The sequence below is a fragment of the Trachymyrmex septentrionalis genome, unplaced genomic scaffold, assembly GCF_001594115.1.
Source record: "Trachymyrmex septentrionalis isolate Tsep2-gDNA-1 unplaced genomic scaffold, Tsep1.0 scaffold29, whole genome shotgun sequence".
Classification (NCBI taxonomy): domain Eukaryota; kingdom Metazoa; phylum Arthropoda; class Insecta; order Hymenoptera; family Formicidae; genus Trachymyrmex; species Trachymyrmex septentrionalis.
Window position 1 is genome coordinate 671,841 of NW_017305451.1, and position 21,117 is coordinate 692,957.

Consider the following 21,117-nt stretch of genomic DNA (forward strand, 5'->3'; position numbering starts at 1 on the left):
AATATCAATAAACATGATACTTGATATCCTTTTCCACGTACTAAAGAGACATTTCGCTATTAATAGCGATGTCCTAGTATAATACTTGCGGAATTTTTGCAAAAATATAATATCTCTTTGATTGTTTAATTAAATTTAAATTTATATACATTATATTTTTGACGATGATAACAGCAGCTGCAACACCACATGGCTCTTACGCGTTTCCTTCATTGGAAGAAAGCCACACCCGCGTCATCTCGGAGATGCTCGACGTTAATTTACGAATGCAGTTCGAAATGGCTCGGTGGCGGCGGCTTTTGTGCCCACGATATCACGCGAGCAGGGCACTTTTATTTATGTCCTCCGCCAACGATGGTACTCTCTTACGAGAACCTTACAATAGTAAATCATCGTTATCGCATCGCGGAACAGTTTCCCGCCCATTCGCTATAAATCGATTAGTGCCACAGTGAGCTCGCGGCGAAAAACTTCGCGGTTTCGTCTCATACTTTTGCGCGATGTCGTCGCTCTTTGCGAGTCATCGCTCTTCCGAATGCACTTATGCGTCCCGCAAAAATCTGAACGAAAATTTACATTTAGCAATTGAAGCTGTTAATCGTAGGATTAAGCTAGCTGCTCGTTATATTTGCAGAATTAATTCGACGGATGAGTGATAGTGCAGGATTACGCCGATCGCGCACATAATGCCTATTTTAAAGGGACGTTTCCATCGCGTATAGCATTAATCGCGTGCGTGTAATCTCGATCCTCTTTGCGCCGCAACGACTGCAGCATCTTGATTTGGATTAGACTCGTAAGCGCACACGTGATGCGATTTACGGCGCTGATAATGGCGCGGCAGCTAAGTCGTTCCCACTATACCCATTACCCTGATAAATCGAGCCTCGCAATTTTCACCCTTCTGTCGGATCTCATTGGCCGCGCCCGAGGAGATTTCCGTTTCCATTCCTTCACGCGGAATGCACGACGACGTTAAACCCCCTCTCGTCTGCCGAAATTGGCGAAACTGTCGGGCAAGCGAGAAATTCAGGATTCGCATTTTATTTATACACAGAGGATCTACGTGTACAAGCATTTCATTCCGTTCGGGAAATCGAGTTTTACCGCGACAGCGCTCGTCGGGAATTTTTAAGGCGACTCCGCGAACGGAAATAAATGTCTCGTATACATCGGTACTGTGACGAACGCGCACGAAAATCTTTTTGATATATCTCCTCTCTCTCTCTCTCTCTCTCTCTCTCTCTCTCTCTCTCTCACGTGGAATATTCACTAAAAATATATTTATCTCTACGTTCTTTCTATTATACATTCTCTTTAATTTCGATTTTATCTCGCAGTCGAGGACGAAGTCGAATGATTTTCTTATTGATACGAACCTACTGGTGCTGACGTCAAAATCTGTATCGCTATTACCGATGCTTAATCTGAAATCTTAGTCTTTAATCTATGTTAATTAAAAGACAAATTCATTTTAAAGAACCAAAATAACATAACTCGTGCAAAAAAGAATGCGTATACTGAAAAAAGTCTGATTGAATTCTGATTGATATGATCAGAATTTTTTGGCTCGATTATTTTCAACCGAAAAACTTTTCTCAGTGTGTATGAATATTAAATTTATTTTAATAACAAGAATTTAAATTTGCAAAATGTAAGTAATAAAGAATATAATTGGATTCTGTAGATCTATTATCAGCTCCGGAGGGTTAAACGAGAGAACTTGACACATTTTTTTACTTGCACAAAGTTCGTGCATTCTTCACGCGATTTTTACACAATAACTTTTTATAACGCGAAAGTCGCATCTGAGATATATACGTAAACGAATACACGTCTACATGTTCGAATGCATTTTGTGTTTTTCTGAAGAAAAGGTTTCCTTTCTGGTAAGTCCTTTGGAAGAACTCATTCAGAAAATAATAAATAATTGGTCGCGGTTGTCAGAGTTGTAACAAATGCCGCCCCTGTGCAAGTTCATCAAATATTTTTTTTAATTTTAATTTTTCATTTTTTCTAATTTACTTAAAAATAGGAGGATTATTATTTATATTATAAAAATTATATTAAGATTTTTATTGCGAAACAAAAAAAATTAAAAAGCTATTAATAGATGAAGAATGTCTTATGCACTGTTCAATATTAAAGAATTAAATTTAAACCAATTTTTTAAGTTAAATAACATTTTATTATTTTTATCTTCCAAGTGTGTATTATTTTAATTCATAATACTTGATTAAAGAAAAAAAACCTATTTAATCAATCTATTTTCCGCTGATAACTTTGAAATTACTAAGTAATTAAACCTGCATATATATAGTTGAATTACTTGTTGCTAGTAATTTCAAAGTAAACGGTGGTTATATTAACATATGCGCCTAGTAAATAATAAATTTAAATTAAACAGTTAAATTAGTATATTCAGTTAAATTATTTAATTCTATTGTTTTAATTAAATTAATGACATATTGAGTAGGGGCAATGACCACTTATAGGAATGATGAAAAATAAATACTCAAATTAGGTACACTGCGTAGCTTTTCTGTATCTAGTCTCTAGATTAATCTTAGCACGTCTTCTAATGTAAGGGACGACGCGACGGTGGGACGGCCGAATTATGCGTGTTCAGGAAGGAAGGCGAAATTCGTTGACCGTAACGCCTGCACGTGTAAAGGATCCGTAGAAGTGTTTATCGCGACTAATGGTTCCGGCGCACGATGAATCCCGCGGGATTACGTGCCCGCATTAAAGTTACCATTTAACTTGCTGCCGCCGCCGGAACACGTTTCTCACCTCCATTAATCTACTCCCCTCCATTCTCCCTTGGCTCCCTCTGACCCTCCTTTCTCAATGACTGCACGATGCTCCGGCGTATAACGCGTCCTGCTATCGTTATTATCGTACGCGGCTATTATCGTTGCAATCGCCGCTATCATCGTTCCCCCTTTCAGCCTTATCCCCGTATACTTTATATCGCGCACGTCGTAAACGGAACTGGAGAATAAGAAACATGGGCCTTTCTCTGTCTTTACAATTAACTACGGACTCTAATGCAGCTAAAAACTTGTCACTTTTTCCTTTGGTACATACATTATCATTTATAAAAAATTATTTATTATTAAGAAGTTATTATTATAAGTATCGTACCGTGCCCCCCATGATCGAAAGCGTCATATTTTTATATATATATATATATTTTTTTTTAATGAATTTTCAATTTATTTTAATTCAAAGTCATAAAGTTTTTAATTATCAAGTACTTTCTTTCCTTTTTCACAGAGTAATTAAAAATTTCTTTAATAAAGACAGCTGAGAGAAATATACTTACATAACGGATGCATGAGACGCGGGAACTACTCGCCTACCTTCTTCAGCCTTCCCAATATTATCGCGAGAGACATTATTATTGAAATTTGCAGTTCAAATGCTGCGGTGCCTTGAGATTCGAGGACTGGCTCGTGAGCGAGTGGCATAAGGATGAGGAGGTCCTCAAGAACGGCAACGTCGTACCTGACAGCTGCTGCAAGACGCCGACGTTACTTTGCGGGAAAAGGGATCATCCCTCCAATATTCAGTACACGGTACGTCTGCTGCGACTTTAAACTTTTCCTGCTTTCCTTGACTGATTATCAGATGTGACATTAGCCTGCACTTGAATTCAATTTATTTCCTTAGAAAGAAAGAAAGTGTAAATCTTTCCCCACAAGTGTATGACATATTATTGTAAGATATTAAAGGCCAAAAGGTGTATTGAAAATTTGCGGGCTTATGTCCTTTGAGACCTACAGTTCCTGACTATATTATAATATTAGAACGCACGGATTTTTGATAGATTTAGATCTTAAGTGAAATGACGACTATTTTTACCTTACATATCTAAAAGTAAACTTCCTCTTTTGTTATTAATATTAAAGTTAATATTAATGTTAAAGACAGTTGTATTTTTACTTGTATCCATCAAAAATTTTATGGAAAACTTTTATGGAAACAGATATTGGTCCTATAGAATATTACGTTTTAATGCAACTCGAGTACGCCAAGTTTTTTTTTTTCACTATGATCCTGTTGACCATTTTAGTCACTTTCAATCTATCTTATGTATCTTGCGTTATAAAATACTTGGTTAATTGCATTTACTTCGTATCCGTTTTTTACTAAAAGGAATGTAATATTCAATACCTTTTTTTATGCACTTGGCATACATTTTTTTCTTTTTTAAAGACGTTCTTTTAGGGATAATAATATTATGTAATGTTCAAATTAAGGTTTACTATGCCAAATAAACAAATAGAACAAAATTTTTATTAAAAAAAACAGAAAACACACCTTCCTTGTCGCCTGTGCAACTGTTAATAAGTTTATAGTTTTTCACCGATATATTATAAGTGTTAAGTAAATGTCTTGTATTAAAACAATTCATATTTTAGTGTAGTTTAGCGCAGCGACAAAAAACAGGTCTTATTCAATTACGACAACAATAAGTAGATCACAATGTCAATTTGATCCCTTTAATTGAATAAATCATAGAAAGTAGAATCCGTCTAATATGGCCAAGGACTGTAATTTTTCAGAATAAATATCGACGCGAGTAAATAATAAAAATAATCTTCTCCAGCAGAAGTATGTAATTTCTACGATAAGCGTATCGATAAATGTATGTCATTTTAGGGCTGCATTTACAAGTTCCTGGAAACGACGAAGGACCACCTGATAATCCTTGGCGCTGTCGGGCTCGGTCTGTCTGTCCTCGAGCTCTTCGGCATCGTTCTCGGCTCCTGCCTCTATATAAAGCTCAGGCACGACTTTGACGACTGAGAATTGCTTCAATGCCCCGAGGGCAACAACAACGGCCAGTCGTGGTGCAGATACATGCAGAACAATCCGGAGACCGTTTGATCGTCGGAGTAGGGGCAGGAGGACGCGCGATTACAGCCGCGGGATCGTACGGATGAAAGGGAATCATCCTCAACCGCGGACTCTCGTTCGCCACTCCCTCCCCCTAACGCGTTCAGAAAGGTATCAACAAGTGAAAATAGAGGTAACGATAAAGAAACGGCGCCGTCTCCGTCGATCGTTGCCTCGCTCTTCCCGCGAACTTTACGCAAATTACGTGATTACGGACAATCAAAGAGGGAAGCGAAAGTTCAAAGGTAAAAACGCATAAATTGTAAAAATCGTTCCGGCGTCTCGGGATCCGAAGGCAAGAGGTGCTTCTGATCGTTGAACACTTGTGCAACGGAGTTGGGTTTAAGACTCGTCTGCATTACCAACGATATATTAAATAGATCCTTTCAAAGACGGTGCTATTACAAAGAAATGGGAGAAAAAAAAGAACTGAAACGTATCACGAAGATTGCTTCTGAAATCGATCGGCTTTGTTCGTGCCTTCTCGTAATGAGTTTATTTCGCAATGGTACCGTCTTTATTGTATCGTTTCAGAATTTTCACGAGCTCGCAGTAATGCCAACAGGTTTTAAATCCGGCTTTAGTGCCTTTTCAAACGGCGTTCCCACGCAAGAAATTACAAAGATATGAACACACACTTTTAATAAACATGCGTGCGTGGGCGCATTTGCAGGACCAGTATAATTATCTCGAGTATGTATCTAAGGCCTTTCGCGATCGGCGCAGCCGATTGGTTGCGCGACTCACGACTAGCCGAAAAACTGTAGTTCTCGCTGTCAGTGGTGTTTGAATATTTTCTGTGGTATTTTCTCCCGAATAATAAACGAGCCTGGATCCTTTTTTATAGTGCATCGTCAGCCCGTTGACGAGCCGTTAATTAGCCAGATAGCCGAATTTGCCAAGAGATTAATGTATTGCAAACTGTGTATTGCAGTAGAACACCAGCGACACGGCCGAGATAGTTTATTATTTTCCTAATATCGGTAGAAATGTATCGAACGAGAAGATCTTGCATCAAACAAGCTTAGTCGCCGTTATTTTAGTGTCAAACTAGCGACAAGTAATACATGTATTATCATGTTTGCTAAATTTACGACATCATGATGATGGTAAAGTATGCTCCATTTCTGCTGTATTTCCATTATTACATTATGGCAAATCGTAATGACAGAAACCAAACTAAAGAGGATACAATAGATAGGAATTTGCTCTAAAATCATGACTGAATTTGCTGGCAACTAATGATATATTGCATTTTGGCTATCTGGTACACAAAGTCCAATCTCCCCGTCGAGCGTAATATTTTATAAACTCGACGAAATTTTGCACGCGCGAAGGCGCTGACTCGATACTGCCATTGCAAATTTGCACAATTTTTAATCGCGATTCAAGTACCGATTGTACAGAGCCATGACAAAAAAGTTTCTTGCGCGTTATGGGAGTAGCCACGTGGCCATGTCCGACTTCTCCCGCATAACAAAAAGATCTGATCGAGTTATGTCAATTTTCCTACGGTTGGATCGCACGTCATCGAGTTTAGTTCATACATCTCTCTTTTTTTTTCCTCTTGGCTCGCACGCACTGCGTCGATGAATAAATATGTACAATCGAACGAACCCACCTGCCGTAAACACGATGACGGATCGATCTGTATCCGGTGCAGCGAAGACAAGGCAAAAATCGACTTGATAGAACTGTAAACAGTGCCTTCATGATATTTTTAAGCTCAGAGATATTTTAGAGTACACATAGAAAAAAAGAAAGAAGGAAACGAACGTCGTGGCGGTGTAAATTGTTAATTAATTAAAGAGGAACCAGCGGAGAAGAGGGAAAGGTGAGACTTTAGCGTGTAAACAAATTTCACACACACAAGCAGCATGTATATATTCGTTGCTTCGCAAATGAGTACAAGCCTTTGCACATTATTTATGGATAAATGCTTTCGTCCGCGTAAAAAAGCGGGAGCGCGCCGCTCGAGTCGACAATTGTAAGCTACAGAAATTTTACCGCCGATCGACGATAGCCCTCCTCCCCCCCCTCTCCTCCCCCTCCATTGTGTCCCACGGTATGAATTTTGATACGCAATTTATTTCACTATCACAACGGCCGATCGTCGACGATCACGATCTTGCAATTGCAGATTCCACCGATGTTCTCGCGCTCAAAAAAGTCCAAACATATTTTACTACTGTACCATTGCATCATATGTTATCTCCGCTGAACGCAGACTAACAGAACATAAACTAAATATTGCATCAATGTTATAATTTCTTATTCAGTAGTGTAAGTGTTACGTATTAAGTGTTACATCAACATATTGATCAACCGATTACATTTTATAAATGTAATTGCTCGACCACGCATGCCTGCTAGAGAAGGAAATCTAACATACTGACCAATATATTGATGCAATCTGCAAAATATGAATCACTTTACACTAATACTGTTGAGAGGAAAATTATAATATTGATGTAACGTTACTGTTAGTTTCCGTTTAGCGGGTTTTAACCTTAATATTATTGTCCTCTCTTTGCTATTATGTATACATGTATTATCGATTAGTGTCTAGGCGAACTTTATACATATTGTACATATCAAACGCTATTCTGTTACAAATAAATGTTTAAATCGTATTTGCTCTCCTTTGGAGCATTGATTCCTGAAAGTGTTTATAAACGTATCCTTTGTACCTGGATTATCCAAACAGTATACAAGTCATTATAACAAAATGATGTTAAAATGATTACGAAAATGCCATGATTACTAAAAGTCACTTTTTCAGTTTCATTTTAACGTCATTTCGACGTAATTTGTTATGTTTGGATAAGATCGAGTCGACACGCATCGGTGAGTATTTTTACGTAAAGAAGAGTGAATAATTATTCTCTAAAATATTCTTGTCTTCAATACTTTATAGTATTCAGCCTGCGCATTCGCGTGGAAGAACTTCATACGCATTTATTTCATTCGACAGTGAAAGTCATTCTTCGAATGTTATCTCGGGGATTCCGCGTTACTCGCGTATTGTACCATCGATTCTAAGTGCGTCAATAGCATGTTGTCCCGCGTTCCAAGAGCGACGAATAGCCAAGCGAGAATCGCGAGAAGGTCCTTCGATATCATTACCTTCTGCCAGTCGTTCAGCTCCTCCAGAAAAGTCTCCTGCGTTGTATTCTGAAAAATCGTTGTACATAAGCGCAAGTAAAAAAAAATCTTAAACACGTCTCTTCGTAGTTAGGCTATTAAATCGTCGTTATATTCTTACATTTGACCACGTTTCGTTGCTTTGATAATGTATTAGAGCTAACTGATCGTCCATCTTTGACGATGCTTGATGAAGTCCAAACGTTATTAGATAAAGCGGAATGGCGATCGCGGTTTTCGCGTGATCTGTGTAAATCTCGCGCAAGTGGTCCGTATCAAGCCGCGCTAGATCGAATCTAAAACCATCAATATCTTCTATGAAATTAACGATATTTTTAAAATGTTTTTCACTCATCGTTACTAGCTCAGATTATGAAGTCAAAGGCGAGAAAATACACTATAAAAATTATAATTAGAAATTAAACTGACGAGAATAAATTAAGAGAATTAAGTGAAATATAATTCTATTTTCGATTAAAGCAGATCTGCTTAATAATATTTATATGTAAATTTTTGCAAATATACTTTTTTATAAATTACGTGCCGATGATAAATTATCAAATTAATAGTATATAAAAATAAATATTCAATTTCTCCCCGAAACAAGAAAACAGTTTAGTTAAAATATATTATAAGTCTATAAGTTCTACCGACTGCAAAGGTTTATATTCTTTTGAAAAATATTTCTATTCAAATATTATTTATATAAGAATTTTTATTGCATATTTTCTCGCTTCTGATGATGTAATTTGAGCTAGTAAATGAACAGGAGCCTTAAAGGCGAACATTAAATTATATTAAATCTTCTTTTTTAAATGTCGAACATACTTATCGAAGATGGAGATGATGCAAAGAGCGATTAAGAATGAGAATATATTTGCATATATTTCGGAGAAAATCGAGTAATTTGATATGAATTCCATCGAAGTGTTAAAAAAGACGTGAATCTGCAATCATGAATCAGATAATATTCATTTTTTTTTCATTTCTAAATCTATGTTCAAATTAAGGAATACTTTAGTTGAGAAAAAATGTTTACCATTATGAAATGCAGAAATGCCATACCGCCCAAGAGACCTTGATAGACGAGCCCTGTGCATTTCCAAAATTTCTGCGCAGTGATTGCTACCTTTATGAGCGTATAGGTTCGAGTCCCTGCAGAATCGCAGCCTCCTCTACCTTTTGTTGCACGTGTCGTATCATTTCCCAAAGCACGTCTCGATCCGCCAATTTTCACAGCGCTAAAGCCGCTTCTGCCTTGAATATAAATTGTGTCGGTAGTCAATTCCGGAAGCGGCACAGGCTCTTCGTATTTTGTGCGCGCATTTTCTTGAGCTTTTTTCAAGATCTCGGTGATGGGCACCTCGTCGTCTTCTTGCGTGAAAAATTATTAAATTCACTTTATAGATTTTATTTTTGTTCCTCGTAAATGTAAACGGATCTTTAAAATAGCATTTAGTCATCAACTGAACTTTCCCAACTGCTTTAAAATTGAAATTCTCGACTAATCAATCGAAAGATTTTAAATAGGTTGTAATATGGGAAAGGATCTTGGAATAGATTCTTATCAATTTTTTGAGCTTGATTCTTATAATAAGAATGTCGCTTAAAGGACATTCTTTTTTTACCTCGGGAAACACGTTTCTTTCTTCTTCGCGATTTATCAGTGACGCTACCTTCCCTGTCACTGTAGCGTTTCGCAGAAAACCTGATATCTGCACGATCGTGATCATGAAAGGCTTCTGCCGTGCGAGGCCGTGCTTCAAGCTTTCGTCTTTCAGTCCGTTTACTACGTTTCCTCTTCCTCTCAAGAGATCCCGACGCGATTCTTTCTTCGCTCGCGTGAATATCTGAATAACGCATTTTTTCTGCACGAGTCGAGTATAATTCGGCTTTGCGTGACTTATTATTGCTTATAGCATCCGGTGACTCGGTCTCCGTGTCTTCAATGTCATTTTGTCTCCGAGGAAAACTCTAAGATGTTGAATAGTAAGCTCAATTATAATTTTTTAACCTTTAATTACTGTACAAGGGTATGGTATATTTAGAACGTTTGAAAATTGAGCAGCATTTTTAGAAACCGAAAAATGAAGAGACAATGTAGGAGAAAAAAATTCGTTCTTAACTTGGGTAATTCCCTACCTAGTTTCATCAGGTTGCGTGAAAAAGCGATCGCCCATTTTTATAAAAAAAAAAAAAAAAAGAATCGTGTATAATTTTATTTCACTTGTTGAAATAAATATACTTGTACGGGAATATTTTGACACGCGTTTTTAATTAAAATATACACCTTTAATAGTTCATTTCTTTAGTTCCTTTATTTTTATTTCTAAATTAAGTGCGATTAACATAATTTTTTGCAAAAATTTTATTTTTCATAATTTTCGTGATAGTTCGAAAAAAATTCACTTTCGTTCGTTATTAAATATATTTTACAATTTACAATTTTCAGCATTTATACGGGACTCTTCTTTAGATTCTCCAAAATAAAGATTTGACGCATTTCCTTTAATCAGTGCACTTTACCGAAAATTAGAGACAATAACGGAGTTATACCCACTACACGTGATATATCCGTACCTAATATCTCCGTGCCGTAACTAAGGATTAAGACTCGGTTGTTCGACCTTTTGGTAAATTCTACCTGTTAGGTAAATCTGGTAATCTACGCACGTGATTGGGTAATCTTGTTACTTACCCAACAGGTAAAATTTATCAAGGTGGAACAACCGGCCCTAAATTTAAATAATTACCTGGTGTTTCTCAACCTGGTAAATAATAAATGATTGACGCAAATAAAATGCCAAGAATTTATTAAATTAATTGTTAATTAGATCAATACAATGTTGCGCTGCTGATGAATAAAATAGCATATACACTGCCAGAGTGAATTAATTATTCATTCATTTTTAAATATTAATTGAATACAAATTATGTACAAATATGTACGACTGAAATATAGTTGCAATTTGTAATTCGCAATTATCAAATTACAAATAATTCACACAGTTCGTTATTATAGACGCTTTAAACAGCTTTTAAATTACTTTTAGTTTTGCTCTATAAATAATACTGACTGTTTTGATTTTTCGTTCGTAAGATCGGTTCGACTCTTGTCTCGATTCTTCCGAGCTGGTCCATCGTTTCTGTGACAGCGTGCTACCGTGTTTCACATAGTTATCGTTCTCCACAGTGCGAACAGAAGCTTCATCCTCGCTATCATTCTGCTGGAATTGTTTACCGATCGCCGTAGATCTTCGAGAGGTTCGAGTTCCGCGTGTCATTTTAAGACGCATCGAAGCATCAATCGTTCAGCTGTCCTACGGTCGATTTGCGACCATCTCGCAATTAATTTCAAACACGTCCACAAGTCCATACGAATTTTTTTTTAAACTTTGAAGTATCTGCACAATACGGAACTATTGACTATTATAAGAATTTCCCTCAAGGGTGTTTAACTTCGCGGTTGACCATCATAGGGTCGACTGTTGTTCAGTATCATCGCAGACTTATATATGTCTGTGTTTAGGATCACAAGGTACCCTGTATCTATAGTAACGCTTTGTTGTGATGTTAAACTCTGTAGCGACCAGTTTAGTATACATTTGCATATTTAGTTTTTAAATTGTTCAAAGCGAGTCAAGTAAAATATTCAGAATAAGAATTCATATTTTAACTATTTAGCCTTTTTACCTTATTTAACCTTTTTTATTGGAAAATAACTAAAATTATTCATCAATTGAGAAGTGAAATAATTTTTTATTCTCATTGTACTTTAGCATTTTAATCTCAGAATAATATTTTTTTTACTTTTTAACAGGATACTGAAGTACATCAAGTATCCCATTCTTTATTATAGCATAAAATACTTTATATAAATAATATATGTAGAAGAATTTAATAATAGGTGGTCAAGGTCTTTGTCTTTTAATAAAAAAGAGAATGGTGTTAATGAAATTCGATCTGTTTAACAGGAAATTGATCAAAAAACGATTTAAACAGAACAAAAATGCAAAAATTCCATTTTTTCATACAAAAATAGCTCATAAATAAAAAGATTCTCATTTATGGAGAACATATAAGTAAAACAACAGAATACATGCTCTTTAAAATTTGAAGAGTGAATCTTACTCTGAAAGAGTGAAATCTCAATCTTAAAGATTGATGATTGAGCCATTCTTTTTCAAGACTGGTTCGATTTTCACTCTTTAGAGCGAGATCCCTTAAAATTTAAAGAGTGTACATAAATTGCAACATTTTAGAAATACATAAGACATTTTTAACAATATATGCTTAAGAAGTATGATTTATTATACTTAATGATATAACTTCTACAAGATCTGTATTATGTACAAAACATACATAAAATCTTTACAAAAATTGATTTTCTCTCTGTGCTACTAAATACTAAATAAAACACAGATTGTATCCTATGACAGGAGCACCTACCCGACTCTATTAAAATAATTCCTTATGTTAAAATAATAATTTACATCCAGTTTTATTTAGATTTAAGCTAAGAAAAACTATATCAATAAGTCTTCATAGAATTTCTAAATCACAATGCCGTATTTCTGGATGACTTTTCTGAAAATCGCGAAAAAATAAAATTGTATTAAAAATGTTTAATTATTATAGATTTATATATCCACATTGTTATTACTATATATTATTATATAAAACATATTTACCTTTAGTTTTAATTCTATTCTATCAATTTCTCCACCAAGCATGTCTACGATATTTTCGCCGTGTTTTAATAAAAATGTCTCTAATTCATCGATATTTTGCATACTTTTCACTTCCTACAAAAATATTTGATGTTTATCTCATCTGATGTGATATCTCATCTTTCATAAAAATAAGAATAGTAAAAATAAGAATATAAAAATTTATACCTCCAACATTGCAATAAGATCATGTTTATCTAGATAAGATCTTGTAAGTTCTCGTCCATCAAAATCCAGTTCGGCTTTATATCTCACTAAATTATTACCCATGTCAATGCCTTTCACATCATGAATCGCACGAATCTGCGAAATGTGTACAAACGTAAGAATCAACACATTTAAAATATCGAGTGAATATATTACATATTTGATTTTAAGATTAGTATTACCATTATATCTGCTTCTAGTTCAGCGTTAATTTTATCGAGATTCTCTTGCGATATACTCCTTCCTACAAGTGCAGCAACGTTCGAGTAGATTATAAAAGACGCCACTCCACCGAGCAGACCACCAACCAGAAGCGAACCGATAGCGTCAAACATTGGATTTTCTAAATATGAGGTCAAGCCCATACATCCAGCTGCGACAATGACTCCAAGTACCTAACAGTTACACAAAAATCTTTTTGAATGCATAATTAATATATTTAACAAAAAGTAAGAATAACGACTTACAGCTGCAAAGTCTTCCATGAGCACAACGTTCACGGACGGATCTTGTCCTTCTAGAACAAACTGTTTAAGACTTTCCTTTTTTTCTTCTGCGCCTCTCTTTATAGAGTGTAATGCTATCATTAAAGTCGCCCCTTCAGATAGCAAGGATCCACCCAAAACAAAATATGCCCAGAAGAGAGTATCTAATGGCGCAGGAAAAAGCAGTCCATGAATTCCATGATAGAGGGAAAGACCCGTACCGACACAAAAGATTCCCACACCCGATATCAATGAGGAAACGTACTTCATGTTTGTATAACCATATGGGTGATCAGGATTAGGATTCTGCAAAATAATTTGTATAAAATAAATTAAACTTGGAAAAAATCTTGGAATAAAATTATTCGCATTATTTATTTACCTGCACCGATTTATGAATGCCGTATGCTAGAATCAATTGATTACAAGTATCTGCTGCAGAATGTACACACTCGGAAAACATACTGTGCGAGCCAGTGTATAACCAAGCAATTAACTTGCACAAAAAATTACTAGCATTTCTAGAAAAGAAGAAATTAATCGAGAAAATTTACACAATTACATGATACGCATAAATGTAGTACATACATAGCAATTGCAGTCAACACTACTTTGCCAGATCTTCCAAAAAGACCTTCCTTCTGAATTATTTCCGTTTTATTCCCGATTTCCCGTCTGTAATCCCTCAATCTCCGTTTGACCGTAAAAACATCTATGACGAAAAGCTTGTGTTTCAATGTTTGTACCAATTAATTTTATTTTATTATTACAGGATATTCCTATCAGACTAACAGAATATGTAAATGATCCTGTAAGATGGACAATTTCTGAGCACAGATTCTTTGTCTTAATGAGATGTTTTCTTTTATAGTAACAAGTACTTTGAATTAAGTAAACAGATAAAAGTACATGTATGAAGATATACATATTTACTTTGCTGGTAGATCTTCCGTTCAACTTCTTTCTTCAAAAGTTCTTTTAACAAAGCTTCTCTGGATCCCCAGACTTCTAAAGCTCTACAAAAAAGCGAAACTTTAAAACATTCAATTAAATAATTTTCAGTAAGTATATAGAAATTTATCAAATTGATTCTCTTACTTAGCCTCGACATCTTTCCTCCAATAGACTGTGATAGGTGGTTCAAGTTCATACGGAGAACGTCTTTTGGTTTTTGGCAAGGTTTCCAAATCAGTAGGCTTTAATAGAAAATCTGCCATAGCCCTCACAGGTGTAATAAAATTACGTTCCAAAGAAGACGTCGACTTATCAACTCTGACTTTCTTTTTTGCTATAAATCAGAAGATTAATATTTTGAACTTAACTCTATCTATATTGTTATACCTTTTTTCGAGGTAACATCATCTTTTGATGATTCCTTGAATTCTGCAGACTGTTTTTCAACAAGTTTTGCTGTCTGTCCTTCCTTTTTCTCATCAGAAGTAATTGGTTCTATATCTAATACTCTCTCTTTTAATTTACCTAGCTTTTCTTCATTTAATTCTATTATTTTCTGTTGAACTTCCTCAGCTAGTTTTATTTCAGGCTTATCTTTAAACTTTGCATCATCAGATAGAAATCTTGTCATGCAAGTCCATTTGCAATCACTGTGCCTGCCTACCTTTCTGTTAGCAAAAACTTTTTGAGAATTCGAAAAAGTATGTACTTTATATTGTATACCATACTTGGGTACTATTAAAATGCTGGCATGTCTTCTAACTAATCCAATTTGGAATATGCACAATTGATCGGTATGGTACCGGCATGTTACGTTTCGAATAAAATTTATAAAATTATGGGGCCGATGAAACATCTTTACTATTATCTTCTTTTTTTCTCAGATATACATCACTTAACCTATAAAAGAATAAATCGATTTTAAATATTTTCATTATAAAAAAATTTTTAATAATTATAGAATAATGAAGCAGTATAATGATGTTATATTCAGAAATTGTTTAAATGATAATATAAGAAAAAATTGTACGTATACGATAATGTATTTGTTATATTAGAAGGTTCACTATGAAATTATTCACTCTTTCTTTTTCAAGATTATTACCTACATTAAACACACACTGCTAAACAGCTGTAAAATATTACATTATCATTGTGAAGAAATGAATTCCAATTGAATTGTTCTAATGACAAAATAACGAACTGTCACCAACATTATACTCGTTCTATCTTCCATGAACATGAAATAACGTTGCCGACGTTGCCACAGTGCGCAGTGGATGACCAATCCAGGAACTGCTTTCTAATTTTTTATTTACCAATCGAATATGATCGATTGATTATCGAACGATAACATTAAATCACAGTTTTAAATAAAAATCGAGTATTTTATTGAATTTTAAACATACATATATATGTTTACAAATCTAATAAATCATAAAATTAATACTATATTATCAATTTTTTTTATTCTTAATCACTTAAATTTTAACAGTTACGCAAGCTTCCGTAAGACCGGCTGTCTTTAATAATATATTAGCGATATTAGTATCTCATCAATGTCGTTGATGGTTAGCGTTATTGCGCGGGAGGTTAAATATAAAAAAAGCCGGTATAGATGTTCTAAGCTTGATTTTGATACATAGCATTCAATAGCATCTGTCAAACTGGAAATAAGAGAGAGCAACGAGACAGCGAGAGAATTCTCTTGCTATTCACTCACAATCAGTGCACTGAAGGCTGATGGCTCATGAAGTCACGAATGAGAGAAGGATGGACTTATCGCTGTCTCGCTCACTTCGCTCGGTGGGGGAAAATGGAGAGGTTGATTCAGCTGATTGCTGAATTGCTCTGCCCTGGGTCGCCAAATGTGCATCACTAGGTGCGTTCCATTTAACGCCCGCATCGCTCGTGGAATCATTTTATCCTTGTTGTTTATAAATATTAAGGACCAAAGATGCTCGCGAGCATTGCGAGTATTAAGTGGAACGCAGTCACTGATAAAGAGTAGCATTGCAATTGAATCGTTGATTGTGTTGTAGTTGTCCTCTTGTATTCATTTTACTGGAAGCAGGAGCCATAATATAGAAGAAGAATCATGGATGGTGATCGATCAAAAGACACGGATTCGCAGTTTATATCCTTCCACGATTTCCCATCGATAAGTCATGCTGACAACTCGGAGGGACAGCTGGGTTCTGGGGCTTCCACTCACCAGCCCTTTAATAACCTTTCAAATGACTCTATGGGTATTGGCATGATAGAAGATTTACAAGGAATGCCTGCTAAAACCGAAGGTTTATGTAGCTTCTTGAAGAATTTCTCAATTTCATTTTGTATCGATAGACAATCATTGATTTAAACGAGAATATGTCGTTTTTTTTTTTAGATACTGCTCAGAACAACTTCTGGACAATTAAGTATTACCAAAAGTTCTTTAATGTCAACACAAACGAAGTCTTGGAGAAGCTCATGCATTCCATGATACCACATGGTAACGACAATTATTTTATAACGCACATAAAGCCAAATCCAGATTTATATGGGCCTTTCTGGATAAGCGTGACTCTGGTGTTTGCTATCGCGATTAGCGAAAACGTGGTGAACTATTTGCAGACTGCTAATTCTAGCAAGTATCACTGGAGATATGATTTTCATATTGTAACATACGCAGCCACTATTATATCTCTCTATGTGTTGCTTGCACCATTATTCCTATGGGGTACATTAAAGTGGCTCAACAAATATCATACATCGGGAGAGGAATTAATCCAGGTTTGCTATTAACTATTTTTCATTGCTTTAAATCTCTAGTATTGAATAGTATTCATTTCCCCTTGTAATTCTTTGTTTTTTTTTTTTCAGTCTTATCCCGTCCCAGGACTCTTAGACCTTTTGTGTCTATATGGATATTCCTTAAGCATTTTTGTTCCAGTAGCTTTCCTGTGGATAATTCAAATTGGCTGGTTACAATGGAGTCTAGTCATACCGGTGACGGTTTTATCTGGAGGAGTTTTACTACGATCATTATTACCAGCATTTGAAAGTAAGATACATATTTATCTTTAAAATATATATACAATAAAAAAACATTTGTGTGCCAAAACCGATTCTTAAAATTTTTATGCATATCATAGAGTTAACCTAAAATATCCTAAAATGTTAATACAACGTAATATGATTGTATTATTTGAATATTTTGTGTTAAATTGATATTTTACATTTCTTAGTGTTAAAATAACACAATTTACGAGTGAATGGACCAATAATATAAAATAATGTATTTTAAAACGTAAATTTTAAGATAAATGATTAAAATGTTAATTGAACATATTATAAGTTTAATTTTATTGAAGAAATATTCTTCCACAATTTATTTACAAAGTGTTATATTTTTGCGTTAACTTGTTACATTATATTTGTGTTAAGCTTAACATATTTATCTTATGTTAAGTTTAATAACGCAAATTTTCCAATTGTATAGAAAATACATGAAAATACATGAAATTTAATCAAATTAATTTAGCAAGTAAAATTAATATATCAAGCAAAATAAATATTTAGTAATTGATTTTACAGGGAGTAAATGGAGGATTCTATATGGTGCTACAATTCTGATTATGCATCTACTGTTGGCAATGGAACTTATGCTGCAGTTCTACTACGCGTCATCTAAAAGTACTACTTCGGTCAATATGACTGAATTGGCATCTTCTACACATACCAATGTGTTGCATAAAGTAATACAAAATAGTTCCGTCGTACCGCCAACGACATTTTGAAATGACCAAATGCAGATCTAATAAGAATTACCTTCGACATTATCAAGACAATTTCTTTATTCATGTGTCTATCAGATTTTATTCAAAATACTGTTTTTTATTTATATATCAATCAAAATATATAGGCACATGGCGTTAATCGTATAGAATAATATTTGAATATATAGATTAATATAACTGTAAAACTATGTTAAGGTAAGAATAAAAAAATATCGTGGTCCCTTAGGCATGCATTTCTCTGAAAACGACACGATTTAATAAAACTTTGCTCCTACCACGCGACTGTGTTTCAGGGACAAGTGACAAGACTAGCGAGAAGTGTCTGGTTGATTTATTTCACAGCCCTACTGCAATATAGGGACGCGTTACATCAACGCAACACACATATCATTTACAATCATACGAAATAATCTCCACGACGTTGTACATAATGCGTGATCGCGCGGTATTAGTACTTATAATACAATAGATTATTACATTATTAATCGCACATAATTTATTAGTATCTTGCTCGTTTACCAATGTGACAAAAGGCAACATTCATTTTGTAGTTGTTATCATTAATGTTATTATCGTCAGTGTATTTAATACATATATCGTGACAATAGTAATTCACTCACTATTGCAAATAAATGTACATCTTGGTGACCAACCGTCCCAAATTAGGAGGGACAGTCTCAAATTTTTATCCTTCGTCCCACTTTACAACGCGTCTCAAATTTTGTCCTAAATTAAAGATATGATTATAAAATGTTCCTCTTTTAAGTGTGAAAGTGATAAATATGAAGTAATAAGTGAAAGTGATAAATGTGAAATATAATTTTTAACTAATATGAAAAATTTTATGATTTTTTTATCGCGCGAAAAACCTAGATATATTATTTATAAAATACATTCAACAGAAAAGTATAATTTTAAAAAAGAAAATGTGATCTCGTAACACTTGACGTAATTTTTGTTGTGATTTCATGTGATGTTATACATCAAGTGTTGTTAGTTATTTACAAATATAATACAATAATATATTGTTTATGTGTTTCGTTAACAATTATTTTAAAAATGTTTATTAAAATTATGACAATCAATATTAAATTGTTTTAAATGTCCCTCCGCCTTAAGGAGTTGGTCACCTTAATGTACACGCGCTGCTTGAAGTAACGACTCCGAGTCTCGAGAGCTACTGAAAAGAAATTACAAACCTTAACAGAAGCTGCAGCTGAGAAAATTTCTTCCCTCATCGATAATAATACGCCACAAATTGACACTCCACAAAGAGAGAGCTCAACGTAGTTCGAGAACTAATTCTTTGAAAATTATGTTCTCCGGAATATATCATCGTGTTGAGACCAGGGATCATCTCGGTGAGATTCGCCTGCAAGCCTTGTCGATGTGAGCATCATACGTATAAAAAAGAATTTCACGGGTAAGAGCCTAGAATTTATACATAGAGTCGAGCATCTTATCGCACGAGCCCATTTTCAATTGTACAAACTTTCTCAGCTGTAATAAATTTCTATTTTCTCCGTAAAGTGATTCATACATTATAATAATGGGCACGTTATTAAAAAAGACATCAGCCGTTATTCGCGTCAAGATCAATTATTATAATTTTGGATATGACCTATTTCTATCAATATAAATTAACTTTGATCTCGATTTAATTTACTTTTTATTTTTTTCTAATTCTTAGAACTACAAGAAGATAAAAAGTTAAACTGAGATTAAAATTAATCTACATTGGTAGAAATTTTCATAAATCTGCTTTCTCTAAACACGTATATATATATTGCATATATCACGTAGAACATGTATATTACAACTAACATTATGTGATTAAAAACAAGAGACATTTAACTTACATAAATGCCCATATATAGCATATATCTCCAAAGGTTGTGTTAAAGATGTTCTTATGTTCTTTGACCGTCATAAGAAAGTTTCCAGGACATTTCTCGAATAAAGTGTGCTGCGTGAGATATGAATAATAATTGTATGAACAAAAATTCTTAGTGAATTTTGCAACTTGACAGGAAAAGATCAAACACATTTTTTTAGGCCTGCTCTTTTTAGCTCTTCTTGCATGGTTCATCTTTCCTCTTTTTTTTTTTTCATATTGGAAAAAAAGAGAAGATCAATTGTGTAAGAAGCTTCTCAGAAAGAACAGAACTTTATATCGAAGCGCGCGACGATGTCTTTCTTCGATTTTTTCCCCTTTTTTCTTTTCGCTAAGTGATAATGGGGATACTCAACGATGAAGGCTGTTACAGTTTACAGCTAGTGCTCACAACGACATTGGTCCGACGTGTTTACGAGATATTGCAGTCACAGATTGTGAACAGGCAGGAACGATAATAATTAAAAAATCTATGGCGCGGCGCGGTCTAATACCAAATTGCCGTTTTTCACTTCTTTCTCCTTTTGTTCAAAATCAAAACACCATCGACGCTTTATACGCGATGCCGCTTTCCTTTTTCGCACTTCCTTTTCTATGATCCTCAATAATACATTAGCACATGCTCGAAATGCATCAGCGAAATAACGCTGTCGTTTATTTACAATATAATGTCACGCCCCGCCGGACGTTGTTATTATAATACACGGTAATTATTTCGTTCGCCGTCCCGACGATCTAATGATCGCGGGATGTGTCGTATATGAATCAACGTATTACACATACACATATTAAGACATACCCTGGTTTTTAATCAATTGTTACAATATAGGTATATATAACATTTGCTTGCAAACAATGTGCTTGTTTTATACAATATCGTCCCGCTGTACAATCCGCAAATATACAGCGAATCGATGTCACGTAAAACGAGCAAGTCTTTACCAGCAAACTATTTATGGGGATATATTTATATATATATATATATATATATATATATATATATATATATTCTACAT

At 34.6% G+C, this 21,117-nt stretch overlaps 4 protein-coding genes and 1 long non-coding RNA gene across 8 annotated transcripts in view; 3 read left to right on the forward strand and 2 right to left on the reverse strand.

The window, feature by feature from the left end:
- Positions 1-6,664, forward strand: part of LOC108749375 (CD151 antigen-like) — a 129,483-nt gene extending 122,819 nt beyond the window's left edge. Inside the window, exons 6-7 of the mRNA XM_018488022.1 lie at positions 3,420-3,581; positions 4,669-6,664. Of these exons, the coding sequence (XP_018343524.1) occupies positions 3,420-3,581; positions 4,669-4,815 (309 nt within the window). The 3' untranslated portion in view covers positions 4,816-6,664. The remainder of the gene's footprint in view (positions 1-3,419; positions 3,582-4,668) is intronic.
- Positions 5,705-11,345, reverse strand: LOC108749372. 2 transcript variants are annotated; one of them, XM_018488004.1, is made up of 6 exons: positions 11,127-11,345; positions 9,678-10,023; positions 9,089-9,420; positions 8,878-8,996; positions 8,171-8,345; positions 5,705-8,079 (listed from the first exon to the last, which is right to left on the reverse strand). In XM_018488004.1, the coding sequence occupies exons 1-6, from the start codon at positions 11,343-11,345 to the stop codon at positions 7,900-7,902; spliced, it is 1,371 nt and encodes a 456-aa protein (XP_018343506.1). In that variant the 3' UTR covers positions 5,705-7,899. The 2 variants fall into 2 exon arrangements, with proteins under 2 accessions (XP_018343506.1, XP_018343505.1); XM_018488003.1 differs by having other exon boundaries at positions 9,089-9,423.
- A 168-nt stretch (positions 11,346-11,513) lies between these two features.
- On the forward strand, positions 11,514-13,268 carry LOC108749376. Its single transcript, XR_001939363.1, has 3 exons — positions 11,514-11,587; positions 12,981-13,101; positions 13,187-13,268. It is a non-coding gene; the product is annotated as an uncharacterized LOC108749376 (long non-coding RNA).
- On the reverse strand, positions 12,317-15,687 carry LOC108749370 (zinc transporter 9). 2 transcript variants are annotated; one of them, XM_018488001.1, is made up of 11 exons: positions 15,535-15,687; positions 14,813-15,325; positions 14,570-14,759; positions 14,405-14,487; positions 14,060-14,183; positions 13,854-13,992; positions 13,454-13,777; positions 13,169-13,381; positions 12,948-13,082; positions 12,741-12,854; positions 12,317-12,636 (listed from the first exon to the last, which is right to left on the reverse strand). In XM_018488001.1, exons 2-11 carry the CDS (start codon positions 15,279-15,281, stop codon positions 12,592-12,594), a joined length of 1,836 nt encoding a protein of 611 aa, XP_018343503.1. In that variant the 5' UTR covers positions 15,282-15,325; positions 15,535-15,687; the 3' UTR covers positions 12,317-12,591. The 2 variants fall into 2 exon arrangements, with proteins under 2 accessions (XP_018343503.1, XP_018343504.1); XM_018488002.1 differs by having other exon boundaries at positions 15,531-15,687.
- Positions 15,688-16,008: 321 nt separating this feature from the next.
- Positions 16,009-18,251, forward strand: LOC108749336 (protein YIPF1). 2 transcript variants are annotated; one of them, XM_018487950.1, is made up of 5 exons: positions 16,009-16,307; positions 16,468-16,722; positions 16,815-17,200; positions 17,291-17,471; positions 18,005-18,251. In XM_018487950.1, the coding sequence occupies exons 2-5, from the start codon at positions 16,524-16,526 to the stop codon at positions 18,205-18,207; spliced, it is 969 nt and encodes a 322-aa protein (XP_018343452.1). In that variant the 5' UTR covers positions 16,009-16,307; positions 16,468-16,523; the 3' UTR covers positions 18,208-18,251. The 2 variants fall into 2 exon arrangements, with proteins under 2 accessions (XP_018343452.1, XP_018343451.1); XM_018487949.1 differs by having other exon boundaries at positions 16,009-16,722.
- The last annotated feature ends 2,866 nt before the right edge of the window (positions 18,252-21,117 follow it).

Excerpts from the sequence above, each read along its gene's own strand:
- LOC108749372 (XM_018488003.1), bottom strand. The coding sequence starts at position 11,345 with ATGCGTCTTAAAATGACACGCGGAACTCGAACCTCTCGAAGATCTACG. Across the intron at positions 9,424-9,677 it reads AAAGAAACGTGTTTCCCGAG|AAGACGACGAGGTGCCCATC; the intron begins GTAAAAAAAGAA and ends TTTTCACGCAAG. Across the intron at positions 8,997-9,088 it reads CATTTCTGCATTTCATAATG|ATTCACGTCTTTTTTAACAC; the intron begins GTAAACATTTTT and ends TCATGATTGCAG.
- LOC108749336 (XM_018487949.1), top strand. The coding sequence starts at position 16,524 with ATGGATGGTGATCGATCAAAAGACACGGATTCGCAGTTTATATCCTTC. Across the intron at positions 17,201-17,290 it reads CGGGAGAGGAATTAATCCAG|TCTTATCCCGTCCCAGGACT; the intron begins GTTTGCTATTAA and ends TTTTTTTTTCAG. Across the intron at positions 17,472-18,004 it reads ATTATTACCAGCATTTGAAA|GGAGTAAATGGAGGATTCTA; the intron begins GTAAGATACATA and ends TTGATTTTACAG.
- LOC108749370 (XM_018488001.1), bottom strand. The coding sequence starts at position 15,281 with ATGTTTCATCGGCCCCATAATTTTATAAATTTTATTCGAAACGTAACA. Across the intron at positions 14,184-14,404 it reads ACGGAAGATCTACCAGCAAA|ATGTTTTTACGGTCAAACGG; the intron begins GTAAATATGTAT and ends TTTTCGTCATAG. Across the intron at positions 13,993-14,059 it reads GTGTTGACTGCAATTGCTAT|AAATGCTAGTAATTTTTTGT; the intron begins GTATGTACTACA and ends CTTCTTTTCTAG.